At 43.9% G+C, this 14841-nt stretch overlaps 1 protein-coding gene across 1 annotated transcript in view; it reads left to right on the top strand.

Annotated features, from left to right (window-relative positions):
- The window catches only part of PITPNC1 (phosphatidylinositol transfer protein cytoplasmic 1), a 131606-nt gene that overhangs the window by 52186 nt on the left and 64579 nt on the right, over positions 1-14841 (top strand). The window contains exon 2 of the mRNA XM_083598971.1: positions 9063-9211. Coding sequence (XP_083455097.1) covers positions 9063-9211 — 149 coding nt within the window. The remainder of the gene's footprint in view (positions 1-9062; positions 9212-14841) is intronic.

Below are 14841 nucleotides of genomic sequence, written 5' to 3' on the forward strand. Positions count from 1 at the left end.
TTCTTTCTTTAACAGAAAAGAAAAAGATTACACACACTTCATAGTATAGGCCCACAAATACAGTTGCCTCTGGCAACCATAAATTTAATTATTGTAACCAGTAAAGAAAACTTTTAGTATATTTCACTATAGGAGTAAAAGGTAAAGGGACCCCTGACCATTAGGTCCAGTTGTGACCGACTCTGGGTTGCGGCGCTCATCTTGCTTTATTGGCCAAGGGAGCCAGCGTACAGCTTCCGGGTCATGTGGCCAACATGACTAAGCCGCTTCTGGCGAACCAGAGCAGCTCATGGAAACGCCGTTTACCTTCCCGCTGGAGCGGTACCTATTTATCTACTTGCACTTTGACATGCTTTCGAACTGCTAGGTTGGCAGGAGCAGGGACCGAGCAACGGGAGCTCACCCCGTCACGGGGATTCGAACCGCTGACCTTCTGATTGGCAAGTCCTAGGCTCTGTGGTTTAACCCACAGCACCACCCGTGTCCCTCACTATAGGAGTAATATGGTTTTAAAAGTTGGCAGTACCTGTGGGAGGTAGAGGTTGCCTCTTTCCAGCTGGCACCCGGCTTTCAGTCATGGGTTGGTGGGAGAATATTGCTGTTGTTTGCATCCATCTGTCCTCAAGAGACAATGCAGTGCGCCTCCGGGGGTGAAGTGAAACCACTGTGTTAGCAGCACCAAAGTGAGCTCCGCAGGGTGCAAGCCTGGACAGTATGTATGGAGGTCCTGATCTGCCCAGATAACAAGACAGACACACACACCCTGGCCTTGTTTATGTGGTCCACAGGGAAAGCAGAGCAATACATTTGGCACTAGTTTGGCTGCAGGAGATGCCGGGAGGAGGGGCATACAAGGCGCCATCCAACCGTCTTAGGCACTCCACTTTGGATTTGTGTAGGGTTTACCCCTTAGGCTTTTCTTCTCCCAAAAATGTCCCGCAAGGCAGTGGAAGTATAGAATAAGAGTTTTCCTTTTCCTAAATGGGCTGCTTTCTCTGGGTTGAGGAGCCCCATCTGCCCCTCACTTCCCTCTACAGCAGGCTTCCTCAACCTCGGCCCTCCAGATGCTTTGAGACTACAATTCCCATCATCCCTGACCACTGGTCCTGCTAGCTAGGGATCATGGAAGTTGTAGGCCAAAAACATCTGGAGGGCCAAGGTTGAGGAAGCCTGCTCTACAGCATGTGTAGAAGCCTCCTTCTTGACCGTTCGACCCGCTGTTGGTCTCATCCGCTCAGTCTGCCGGAACTTGTCTTCTTATGCAGGTGTATGTCATCTCTGTGTCCCCAAAGGACTCTGGAGTTCAGATTTTATTTTTATATTTTGCTTTGAGGGGTTATGTTTTTTGTTTTGTTTTTGGAAGTCAGTGAATAATGAACTTTGCAAATTTGTGAATGTTGTTGTTGTTTAGTTGTGTCCGACTCTTCGTGACCCCATGGACCAGAGCACGCCAGGCACTCCTGTCTTCCACTGCCTCCCGCAGTTTGGTCAAACTCATGCTGGTAGCTTCGAGAACACTGTCCAACCATCCATCTCGTTCTCTGTTGTCCCTTTCTCCTTGTGCCCTCCATCTTTCCCAACATCAGGGTCTTTTCCAGGGAGTCTTCTCTTCTCATGAGGTGGCCAAAGTATTGGAGCCTCAGTTTCACGATCTGTCTTTCCAGTGAGCACTCAGGGCTGATTTCCTTAAGAATGGAGAGGTTTGATCTTCTTGCAGTCCATTGTGAGTGTTTAACTTTAACCAATTTCGACTAATGTTGGATATTACCTCGTAGTTTATTATTTTTTCTACAAAGCCCTGTGTGTGCAATTTTGTGGAAAATATATAAATGTCCAAGTATTCCTTTAACTGTAAAAACAATTTTACAATTTTCTAAGTTTTTTATAAGCTTGTAATTTTTAAACAGTTGAAATATCTCTGCAGTTTAAAGGGGTAAAACATTTCTTGCGTTCATATGAACTTTGAATTCACCTGACACACGTCTCCTTAGCAGATTCCTGTCATTCCTCCTTTTTTATTTTTTGAATTTTGGCTACAAATGGAATGCACTTAGAGATGCATCATTCACCAGTGGCATGACCAGGCACTGTTGCAGTACTTAACTTTTAAAAAATCTTTTTCAGCTTCAGAGGAAAAAGAAAGAAAGAAGTAAGGTCCAAATCAGGCATGTTATTGGCGATCTTTTTTGTTTCAAACCAGGTCTGCATCAATTACTTATAAAGCAAAGGGCTGGGACATTTTTAGAGCAGAAGTAGATAAGGATGATTAACTCTTCCCCCCTTTATCTCGGTCTTCTCTCTTCATATATTTCTTTCCTCAGCCAATCTGTTTCATCTGGGTGAAAAAGTATTTGAGGGAACACCTAACAAGGAAGTGATAGATGCAGGAGGGCTCAGCTCTTCTCATTTGCTTGTGCCCCCTTTGCTCTAAAAATATAATTTATTTATTTCATAAAATTTGTACACTGTTTGATTGTAAAACAATAACAACATGAAAGCAGGTTACAAAATGATAAAACAAGAAAATCAAGAAAACATAGTTTAAAATATATGAAAAGTTAAAATACTAAAATACACGTGTACACACAGAGAGAGACAGACAGAGAGAGACTTTCCTGGAAAGGGAACAAAAGTGAAATAAGTCTGATTCTTCCATCTCTCTAAAAATTATACAACAATAATGCGTATAGTACAGTTTCTGATTTTTCAGTACCATACAGATATACACAATTTGCATATGGAATGCCATTAAATAATCCTTCCAAAGAAGCTGATACAATGACATCTAAGTCAATTAATGTACAGTTATATAGTCTGGGACAAATAACAATCTCCAGTAATTAGCACATCCCTCTTGCGGTTATTGATGTTTCATCCTCGGGAGTGAATAGTTGCTCTCTTGATGCAGGGAGCTCTCCATGTTTCTCAATGTAATTTCTACCATGGCTTAAAGGATGGAAGGCAGCAGATGTTGCAAGTACATGAGAAATTGGCAAGTACATGCCAATTTGGAAGAGAAGTGGGCTAGTTTCAGGCCAGAGCCTTGTAGCTCTACCCATTAATTGCATTTCCATTTTTTGCTGCTTGCTAGCACTATGCTGGTTGTTTTTTTAAAAAACCACAATTCACATGGGAAAGGGGTGACAAGAAGTTGCCCCAAATTGGAAAAGTAAGTCTGCAGAAATTGTCAAGGGGAAAGCCCTTCTTCATGCATCTCCATAGTTAAACTATGGAACTCACTCCCACAGGAGGCCACCAACTTTAGTGGTTTTTTAAAAGGATTTGACAAATTAATGGAGGAGAAATGTAAAAAAGGTAAAGTACCCCTGGACAGTGAAGTCCAGTTGAAGGTGACTACATTAATACCTCTGGTTACTCCTTGCGTCTTCCTTCTGAATGCGTTGGGTAACGAGCTCTGCTAACCTGGAAGTAGGTGCTCCTGGAAGCAAACTTTGTCCCAGGATGTGAGCGGAAGTCGTGCGCTGGAGGCAGGCCCCATTAGCGAAAGCGCGCGTCAGGTTAAGAACGGTTTCATGTTAAGAACGGGCCTCCAGAGAGAATTAAGTTCATAACCGGAGGTACCACTGTATAGGGTTGCGGCGGTCATCTCGATTTCAGGCCGAGGGAGCCGGTGTTTGTCTACAGACTGCTTACCGGGTCATGGGGCCAGCATGACTAAACTGCTTCTGGCGCAACAGAACACCGTGACAGAAACCAGATCGCATGGAAACACCGTTTACCTTCCCACCGCAGCAGTACCTATTTATCTACTTGCACAGGCATGTTTTGAGCTGCTAGGTTGGCAGGAGCTGGGACAGAGCAACGGAAGCTCACCCCGTTGTGCGGATTTGAACCGCCGACCCTTGAATCGGCAAGCCCAAGAGGCTCAATGGTTTTAGACCTCAGCGCCACCTGCATCCAGTGGAGAAGAACAAGGTTATAAATGACTACTAGCCATGATGGCTATGCTCTGTCTCCACAGTTGGAGGAGTAATACTTCTAGATACCAGAAGCCACAGGAAGAGGGAGTGCTCTTGTGTTCGGGTCTTACTTGCAGGTTTCCCCACAGGTATCTAAGCTGTCACTGTGAGAACAGGATGCTAGACAAGATAGGGCCTGATCCAGCAAGCTTTACGTGTATTACTGTGGTGGAAATTTGGCATGGTTCTTGCCTCATCAGTGTTACAAAGTGGCTGAAGGTTGTATGTTTGTATTCTTTAAATGAAGGATACAAACATACAACCTTCAGCCACCTTGTAACACTGATTTTTTTAAAAAAACGTTTGTAACCTTTGCATTGCTCTCCACAGCCTCATTCGCTGCCCATATTCACTTTGGGGCTCCTGAGGGTGATGTGATTAAAACAAAAACAAAAACTTGACTTGGAATAACTTCGAACAGATTTTTACATTGCCCTAATGAGGCTATTCCCAGTCCTGTTATACCTCATAGCACCCCCTCCACCTTTTGCAGAACACCCGGGGGTGTTAAACAGTGCTTTAAAAGGCAGCAGTGGGAGTTATACTATATATCTCCCCTCCAAGCCAGATGCTGGGGTGGGGTGAGCAATGCTCTGCTTTTCCTCCCTCCTCCCTAAAGCCATCTTTTAGGGTGTTGGTTTGTTGTTGTTGTTGTTGTTTTGTGGGAGGAACCTTCCGGAACATGAAGTTCCCTTCCCTGCCATCCTGCAGCTGCCTCCGGAGCAGGGAAGGTTCCCGGTTTAAAAATTATTCTAATTGTAGGCTTTGTCACAAAACCACAAGGATGTCTTGCAGAAAACGCTGGTGCTTCACTCGGTGCTGACACTAAATACACACAGGCTCAGTTAAAGGCATATCCAGGCATGCTGATCGGCAGCTATGTGCTGTAGCCTTGAGCCTCCTCCTCTGAGCTAGCTAAATAAGAGTTACAGAGTGCTTAAAAAAAAAAAAGCAAGAATGCATTTACAGACAGGCTCAGGTGAACAACCTATAAATCTTCCTTGTAGATGTTTTCGGTAAATCATTCTGAGAACGAAAGGGTACATTGAACCCCCTGAACTGAATGTCACGCCTCCCTTTGCTGCAGATGCAGCTTGGACTTTTTCTCCCTCGCGTCTCCGTGTCTCTCCCTTCCACAAATCTCTTTTTACTGTGGAAGGTACCCATGCTCAGGAACGCCTTTGCTCTCACCTGTGAAATGTTGCAGGGTATGCAGATATGTTGCATGCTGCCCGGCCTCTTCCATTTCCATTCCTGTGGCAATGTCTGAGGCCAGTAGGAGAGTATGTAGCATTGGCTGCAGAAAGGAGCACTTTTTTGGGGGGGGCAGCACACCCTGTGGCAGAAAGCACTGAAAAATGGCGAGGCGCCAGCAGAGTCCCCAAGGGGCCCAATCCTTGGGCCCCTCAGTTGCCAGTCAGGAGCTGGCGTAGCGAGAAAAGGGACAAGCACATCCCTCTGCCCTCGATGGCACGAGTGCTGGGGCTTTGGATGCAATGGTGGGTCTGCCCCTCTTCTTGCTGGGTTTTGCTGCTCCCCAGCCAGGCTTTGGATTGCTCTGCCCAGTACAGTGGTACCTCGGGTTAAGAATTTAATTCGTTCGGGAGGTCCGTTCTTAACCTGAAACTGTTCTTAACCTGAAGCACCACTTTAGCTAATGGGGCCTCCCACTGCTGCTGCGCGATTTCTGTTCTCATCTCATCCTGAAGCAAAGTTCTTAACCCGAGGTAATATTTCTGGATTAGCGGAGTCTGTAACCTGAAGCATCTTTAACCTGAAGCGTATGTAACCTGAGGTACCACTGTACGCTTGAAAGTAATATAACCCGTGCTCTTTTTCTAGAAAAAGAGGTGCCGGAACTCACCATGAACGCCTCCCTTGTTGTCTTAGAATGGCGACAGTGTTCACCTGAGAGGTGCCAGAGCCGAGTTCCGGAGAGCAGGGGTGTAGGAAGGGGGGGCGGTGGGAGCTGACTGCCCTGGGTGCCCTCACTGAGGGGGGTGACACTCAGCGCGCTGCCTGCCCGTGACTCCCAAGCCTACCCCAAGCCGTCGGGGTAAGGGGAGGAGGTGGTCCACTGTAGGAATGATTGCTGGGTGCGGAGCACACTCCCCACCCGTGGGCAGCCTCACCTGCCTACACACGTGACCTTGAGGTGCAGGGCACACTCCCCCTCACAGATAAAGCCACAGCTGTCTGAACATCTTGCCCTCCGTCTAATCTTTTGTGGTCTCGGTAGTCTGCGGTGTCCTGTCTGTGACCTTTGTCTCTTTCGTCATACACTGTGCAAGGGGAAAATGACACGGTGGAAACAGGTGCCGAAATAACTTTGTACCACCCCACGATCTCGGGACTGGAAGATGTGTAAAGGTCACAGCCCAAAATGTATCTGCCTGGGTTTGCATATTGTGTCAATAAAAGGAGCCTCCACAGAGCTGGCCGGCAGCTTGCTTGCAGCTCACAGCTCACCTGCATTATCAACTCCTGCCTCATGTCCTTCATTTCACGCTGCTTTGCTGACAGCATTCCCCCCCTTTTCCCTTTGTTTTGACAGCTTGGGGGAGGCTTGGGAGTCGTGGGTGGGCAGTGTGGCCAAGATCCACCATGGGTGGCTCGCTCCGCCCCTGGCGGCAGGGCACACATGCCACTCTGGCACCTGAACGGCTATCCCATGCCTGGGAGGGCACCCTATGCACGCGCCCCCTCGGGAGCGCACCTGTCCTGGGCAGCGCGGGCATATGCTCTGCCGCTGCTGGAGAGTTCCGGCTGAAGGGAAAAAAGCCCTGAATATAATTTAAAAGTGCCTAGATGCTGCTGGATTGTGCTACATATTTACACTCTTTTCAGCCCTAAAAAATATGTGCGTATATAATCCATTCTTGCTGTCATTTCAAACACCTGAAATACGAGCCCATTCAGACCCTGAGCAGTTGGAATGGGATTGCAGACCAAAGATACACAAGTGCTCCACTTATATCCCTGGAACATTTGAACATATTCTGATGCTGTGCTGGGACACTTTGGACCTTACTGTTCTCCATGGGACCAGTATGTGTCCCAGCAAATGACTGAATTTTCCCATCTCTGCTTGGCAGCATCCGTTGTTCACATTTTAATTTATAATTTTATGGCTAGGACAGCTTCTACCTGGGAACTCTCTGTTGACAGTAAAGCTTATAATCCATCCCCCTTTCTTGCCTTTCCTTTTGTTCAGATGAATTCTATGCTAGTTCTATATGCTACAATATATTAATGTAATCTGTATGGCGATCAGTTGCAAAATCGTCCTTGGCTTCCACAGAGGTGAGATTGCGTATAAAGATCAATCTGCTATTGTGCAATTTTTTACACAGAAAACATCTCTCTAGGTTAAATGATCCACAAGCTTTTAAGTAGACGTTGGTAGCCGAGTTCTAATTATGAATACATTAAATGTATAACAAAAATCCACTTGTGCTATGGTGGGCACAGTTTGTAATAATGATATAACACTTCATCTGCAGGGTTAATGCCACAATATAAGCATCAGCTTTTAAAATACCCAAGGCACAAGGGCCATTCTGTAACTCTTTGTTATCTGTAATTGGATTATCTCAGTTTTAACTCAACACAGTACTTTCAGAAATGTGCATTTTAAAAGATCAAGTACAATGTGTACTTGATATTTTTGTTTTGTTTTTTACTTTACTTGGTTTTTACTAAAATGTTTTAATGTTGAAATGTACCCACTAAATAGAGACTTGACTTTTGCAAATATCTAAGTTGTTGCATGCACACAAAGAGGTCTGCTCACACAATAGGACTTCTCCCCCTCAGCTCTTCCTCATGCCCCCCCCCCATTTCTGTTCCAGAGTGATGGTGAAAAGCCCAGAACAGGTGGGGGTTTTTTTTGGGGGGGGGAATAGGAGGGAAAGCCTTTTTACATGAGCAGAGCCATTCCATGCACACATAACCCCATTTAGCACTACCCTGAATTCCTCCCTTGGTTTATGTTTAATTTTAAAAATCTCAGCTGCTACTGAATTTAACTAGGTTTAACTGAAGTCAAAGTCTATTCTGAAAGTTGTTAAACACTTGCACTTCTGCACTTATTTAATATTTTTGTGGACAGTTTACAACTGATGTCGTTTAAGTTTTACATTATATACATATTGCCGTATATGCATTCTGTTAATTGAAATAAGTGTCTTTTACTCCTAATTTTAGTTATTTTTAAATGTTTTAATTGTTTTTATTGATAATATTAACATTTCCTGTCAACCGCTTTAGGGGTTTTACTACAATCAATTGGCATATAAATTTTGTTAATTAAATGAAGCAGGTAATTGAATAATAAATTGTTGCCAAAAGAAAAAGAGGAAGAAGTTAGTTTTGTTTCGCATCATACTGTCCCTGCCATCCTGAGGATGAATCTCTTGGGGATTTAGGCTGCTATTTACAAATCAGTTCAAAGGAATCTTCAAGGTCTTTTGAAAAATAATGCATTCATGTTACTTTAGATATTTCATTCCTTCTCTGCCCACTTCTGGAACAAATCCATTCAGGTTCTCCTATAATCAAAAACTATTTTTAATAGTCTCAGGTGGGCTGAGATGCTGTATGTAGAGTGGCCCAAATAGAGGCAGCTATGGGAAGAAAGAAATGTTTGAACTGGCCCATCTAAGCTGACACATCTAGGAGCAATTTGTGTGATTGTGAGGCCACGTTTTCCTGTCAATGAACTTGCTGTGAATTGCTGTTAGGATCCAGGGGCCGCCTGTGTGTGTGTGTGAGCTTGGTTGCATGCTCCTCACAGCTTTGTCTTTAAGAACCATGCCATGTAGAGTGATTTACAACTGTCTGAAGCAGCCCTATGATGCTGTAACGTTAAATTAATAGCTAGAAATGCTTTGGAAAGGCCCTGTGTATAAAAGTTCTATAGACACATCTCGATTATTTATCCCCATCAGCCATTCTCAGGGTAGTTAGCAGATTTCTTCAAGAAATATTTTTCATTATGCTAATTACTAGGGTGAGGTTCCCTTCTTTCCCCCACGATTTTGCGGCAGACCTAAATGTTGTTCTTCTCCTTTTGCTTTGCAGTACAGAATTGGACAGCTGTACATGATCAGTAAACACAGCCACGAGCAAAGTGATCGTGGAGAAGGGGTAGAAGTGGTGCAGAACGAACCCTATGAAGATCCGAATTATGGGAATGGTCAATTGACCGAAAAACGGGTTTATCTGAACAGGTAAACATTTCTGCCATTGCATTGTCCTGGAATGTCTGTGCAGATTTGGGAGGTAAAGTCTTCTTGTGCAGTTTGTTCTGTTTCAGGCACGGGGTGTGTGGTGGAAAACCACTGATTTATAGAATTTATGAGAGGAAACATGGGGGTGAAGGTTATTTCCAAATGTGCAGCCTTTGCCATTGAAAAGGAGTGTGGCATGGGGGCAGAGTAGTAGCTTTGGAAATGACATACCGTATTTTTCCGTGTATAAGACTAGGTTTCCCCCCTAAAAAATAATGTCCAAAATTTAAGGGCGTCTTATACACAGGGGCCATCTCCCCCCATTTTCTTAAATCCCCCAAAATAAGGGGTGTCATATACATGGAGGCATCTTATAGACAGAAAAATACAGTACTTTCCTCCTCTCCATTTCTTCTTAAGACATTTTGTTTAGGTTTTATGCCCAGTATATATGTGTTACAGTTGCACTTGCACAACTCTCTGTCTCAGTGCTTCCCAAACTTCCGCCCTCCATGACCCACTTGGAAATTGCTGAGGGTCTTGGCCAATCTTAATGATTTTTCTGCCTGCTATAGCAATTCTAATGCGCTAGATTCTGCATATGATTTTTAATTCTGTTTTTATTGCTTCTTTTACTTCATATATTCCAATTTGAATCGAAATTGTAAGCGTTCATCACAGACATCCCACAGACCACCTGAATGACGCGCGCAGACCACTGGTCTGCAGCTGGCATGTGAGACAAAAGTCAGCACAGCTTCCCCTTTCTGTACAGATTAGTCTAAGAATTATGCCTGAGAGAAAACAAACTATAAGGTGACATGAATGAAGACCAGGCAGGACTCCAGATACAATGATGCTTAAAGTGCACTGAAGATAAGGATTTGTGCAAACAATTCCCCATAAATCCAGTCACCAGGGGAACTGCCTCTGGTGACAGCCTGTGTCCTAGTCAGGACGTGCAGCAACATACAAATCCTCTCCCCTCCCTGGAGCTCCCAGTGAATTTCAAGGAATTGCTGTTCCAAGGCTCAGTGTGACATCAGGCCTCCCCAGAGGCCAGTGTGGAAGAGTTGGTCGGGTGGGTGGATGATCTCTCCAGCTCTGGGATTTGGAATGGGCAGTGCAAGAGACTTGCCTTGGTTCTGCCTTCTCAGTGCAATATGTGAGACAACTCCCTGCCGCAAGTGACTTATACATATCAGAGGACATCGAGGAGGAGAAGGATGGGGGATGACCAAGAATAATGACTGGTTTCTGACCCAAGCCAATGTTTCTGAACACTTTCTGAACACTGTGTTGGCCAAACTTGGGTCCCCAGCTGTTTTGGTACAGTGGAACCTCTACTCACAACCACAGTCCATTCTGGAGGCCCATCCTTATGGCGAAACGGGTCGCTGGGAGAGGCGCCGTTGCGCGCAGGCATGGGCAATGATATTGCCACTTCTGCGCAAGCATGAACGGCGATTGCCACTCCTGCGCAGGCGCGAACGGCAGCAAACCCGCCACTCACTTCTGGGTTTGCCGTGGTCGCAACTTGGAATGTCTGCGAGTGGAGGCTATTGTAAGTAGAGGTTCTACTGTACTACAGTTCCCATCATCCCTGACCACTTGTCCTGTTAGCTAGGGATGATGGGAGTTGTAGTCCAAAAACAGCTGGAGACCAAAGTTTGGCCAACACTGCTGTAGAGAATCACGAGAGCTAGAAACGTTTGGAGTGCATAGAAGAGAATTCCACTCATGGATCATTTATAAGCTGAACAACCCTAGGGAAAGTTCACTGATGTTGTGAAAATGTCTATTTTACACACTAGATTTGTCCACATTAATGTATCTCTGGGACGATAAGGATTTCCTGCATGAAGAAAAGTTGGCTATCAAAAGTTCAAGTCAGGATTGCACTTTCATTGAACTCCCAATGAGCAGATGCTGTAGGATAGCTTCAGGGTCCTGTCCTTCTTGAGGTTTATGTCCCACCAAAGCTGATGATAATAATTCTTGGCTTTTAAGCTCAAAAGGATTGAGAGGACTAATTAATTCATGTTTGTCATGGTCTCTCAGATTCTCTAATGTGTAAAGTATATTAGAAGATAGAAGGTGTCATCTTTCCAGTTAAAGCCAAGTTTTTTTCTTTTCAAAAAAGCATTTTTGCCTGAAACACTCAAATCAGTAGCTGCAGTGTTGGGAAAAGGTGCTTTAAAATTAAATCCTGTCTGACACGATGGTTCTACTCGTCTACATCAGCAGTGTGCATAAAGTCAGTCTGGCTCACAATGCACAGAGAATTGCTTGTGGAAGTATAAGCAAACATCACTCTACAAGAGAAATGACTCATTGGGGGGGGCACAGGTTTATGTCAGCAAAGCAAGGTAACATTATGGATATATATATATATATATATATATATATATATATGTAGCCTTGAGCATCAGTAACCTATAACAGTAAAGTATGATTGGGGGATATCTTATTTTCCTCTTTGTGCTCTGCAATTTCTTTAAGCAAAATATATTAATATCCCGAGGTCACATGATAATGTTGAAGGGTTGGTGCTTCTGCTCAGACTGAAGACTGGTTCTAAATGAAAGATTTATATTGCTCTTTTCCAAAATGTGTTGTTTAATCTATTTCAGTTGCTTTCCTACTGGCAGCCTAACCAAACTTTGCTGCTTTGCACATTCACTTCTGTTCCCTTAGGTCCATTTACTTTTATTGAGCTTCTTTGTGATAGCAATATTCTGTCTGTTGTATCACTGCAGTGCTACCCCAGAATTCTGTCAGCTCTGTCCTTTTCACAGCCTAGCAACAAGATTACCAACCACAGTCCACTTGCAAATTACGTTATGCCAACATGCTTCAGACCCAAACTTAGGGTTAACTTCTAACAAATAAGAACCGGAACAGGTTATCCAGCTTTCACAGTGGTGCTTCTTAGGACAATACTTCACAACTACACACATATGAATATAAAAACATGGACAGGTTAGTGCAGGGGTAGGCAACCTAAGGCCCATGGGCCACAAGCGGCCCACGGGGGTTGTTTAACCGGCCCACAAGTCACCCCTGAACCAAGCCACCCGCTCATCAAGTCCCTGCGTGCTGTGCTAAACTGGCGCAGTGTGGCGCAGGGACTCGCTTCTGCAGTGCCAGAAATCGTGTCTGCGCACGCATTCACACACACACACACACACACACACACAATCTAGCCCACAGAAGGATCTCCACTGGAGTGAACCGACCCAGGTGAGGTAAACCTTGCTGACCCCTGGGTTAGTGTGTGTGACGTTAACATAAGAGAGTGTGCTGGAGGTGAAATAGTTAAACAGGTTGCCCAGTCAGGATCCAGGAGGGTGGAGTCAGTGGGACTATAAAACCAGCTCTGGGAGGAGCAAAGGGAGAGTTCATTGGAGGGGTTCATGGAGGAGTTTGTTGGGAGTTGGGTGGTTGGTTGGAGTGGGCATGAATTGGGATAGAGTTTGTGGGTAGGTTGAGTTAGTGTAGCGAAATAGGTTGAGTCAGGAACAGTTAGGGGCTAGGAAGACAAGAAAATATCGGAGAGGTGGTTTAGTGAGTGAGAGCAGGTAGCGGAATTTATAGGTCTGGATAGGCACCCCATGATTGTAATGGACCGATACCGTTTATGAAACCACACACTTGTTAAACTGCAATAAATAAACAAAAGTTTATGTTTCAATTTAACCCTGACTGGACTCAGTATTGTCCCAGGTAGGGCCTGGGTGGCGGCAGCGAGAAATAAAGTGGTGGCACAGGGATCAATAGACAGTGAAACGTCCGGGGGCCCTGTGTGATCGCCACAGTGTGTTCATTCAGTTTTTTAAAGGAGAATCTCTACTGGCAAGAGGCATGAATAAGCAAAATTCCAAAGATCTGTTCAGAATGTTTTGGGCTGGAAATTTGTGCAAAACCAAAAGTAGTCCCCCTTTGTGATGGAGAAATATCTAACTTGGTTAATATTTTTCACAAAACAGCTGTCTTTTTAGTACTCGACCTTAAGTTAATGGCAGGTCTTAGTAAACATGTTCAGTCCATGTTCATGGAATGCATTAACTCTTCTGGGTGTGCACAAAATGACCTTGGAGTACATATGTAAAACCTATGAAATCCAATGTACGTGTCCCAGCTGGAGTAAGAATTCAGACTGGAATGCTTTATCTTAATCCTGTTCAAGGAAAGAATGTTGGACGTTTCCTTAACTCTGTAAAGGAGAAATGGTCAGATCGAAACATGGTACGTGCATGCAGAGTCTCATCCTAGTTGGTGTCTGATCCAACCTTTCGTCTTATCTTTTGCGCCTAGGGCACATATAGCAAAGAGGGGAGTGATCTCTTTTGTGTTTTCTCTTTCTCCCTTGCAATGTTCAACTTCATAGCAACCAAACTGTTTTGCTCTCATGGTTCTCTTCTTTCTGTAGCACATTGCCCTTAGGCAAGTGTGAGCTCCTTACCTACTGATTTTTGCCTAAGGCAAATGCACTAGCAAAGTAACACAGCTTTATGTCTTCTTTTTTATGGTTCTCAAAGTGGAAATTTTCCACTATTTTTTAATATACATTTTTGCCATATATTCTAGTACAAAAACCTCTGTCCATAATTTTAATATTTTCTACCATGCAAGCTACCTGTACAGTATTTAATGAGCAGTTTCTAATATGATGCATTTTAAAGGACTTCCTTTCAGGCAGCCTATTTCAAGGCTCTCTTGGTTTGACTCTATATTAATTTAGAAGTGACACTTTTGCTAGAAATGACAAGTATATAATATTGTGTGTGAGTGAGATTGCTCTTGCTCATACAGCAGCGTCAAGAATTAATTAGTTTTTTAAAAATGAATATGGGAATTATATTGGTCAGAAATGACACATCCAGATGATTCACTATGATGGATGACTCGTTGGACCATTATTAGTAAATTCAAGCAGTTTTAAGCTCTCTCTTACAGAAACCACTGACTGTCTGCCCTCTGAGCCATCCTTTTTTCTTTTTCTTTTTCCCCTCTGCTCCATCCTTTCAAATGCCTTAGGAGTGCTAATTATATTTCACTGCTCAGCACAGTTTCAGTTGCAGGCTGATATTGGAAAGCTTTGTGTTAAATGCATTGTTCCCTTCAAATCAATGAAATTGCTTAGGGTGTGAGTTAGCACTAAATGCATCCCATTGTGCTCTGCAGATGGAACCTACCTATTAATTTTACATCTAAAAACTTGCAGGTCTGTTCACTGTATCAAGAAATAGGGAATCTTTCCCTAAGGTTTCATTCTACCTTGTAGTGAACTCCAAAACCTCACACATTTCATTATTTTTGTATCGCTTCAACCCAAATTGAATTCGAGTTTGTACCACTTTCTGAGAAACTTGATACAAGGCCTTTATTAAGCTATATTGTTTGTAAGCTACAAGCCAATCTAGTTCCAACAGGTTTATTGAAGTTCAGTTTGTTCTTAGGTCTAGCCAAAAGTTTGCGATCGGCAATTTTCAAACTAAGTTCTAGGGAACTCTTACAAGATAAGGTTTTCCTCAATAGGAAGATCACTAATGGTGAGCCAAGTTTCCTGAAAGATAGCCGTCCATCACTACTGTCACGGATGAGTCCAAATCTGACTGGTTATACGT

This window comes from Podarcis filfolensis (assembly GCF_964270895.1).
Source record: "Podarcis filfolensis genome assembly, chromosome: 2".
Classification (NCBI taxonomy): domain Eukaryota; kingdom Metazoa; phylum Chordata; class Lepidosauria; order Squamata; family Lacertidae; genus Podarcis; species Podarcis filfolensis.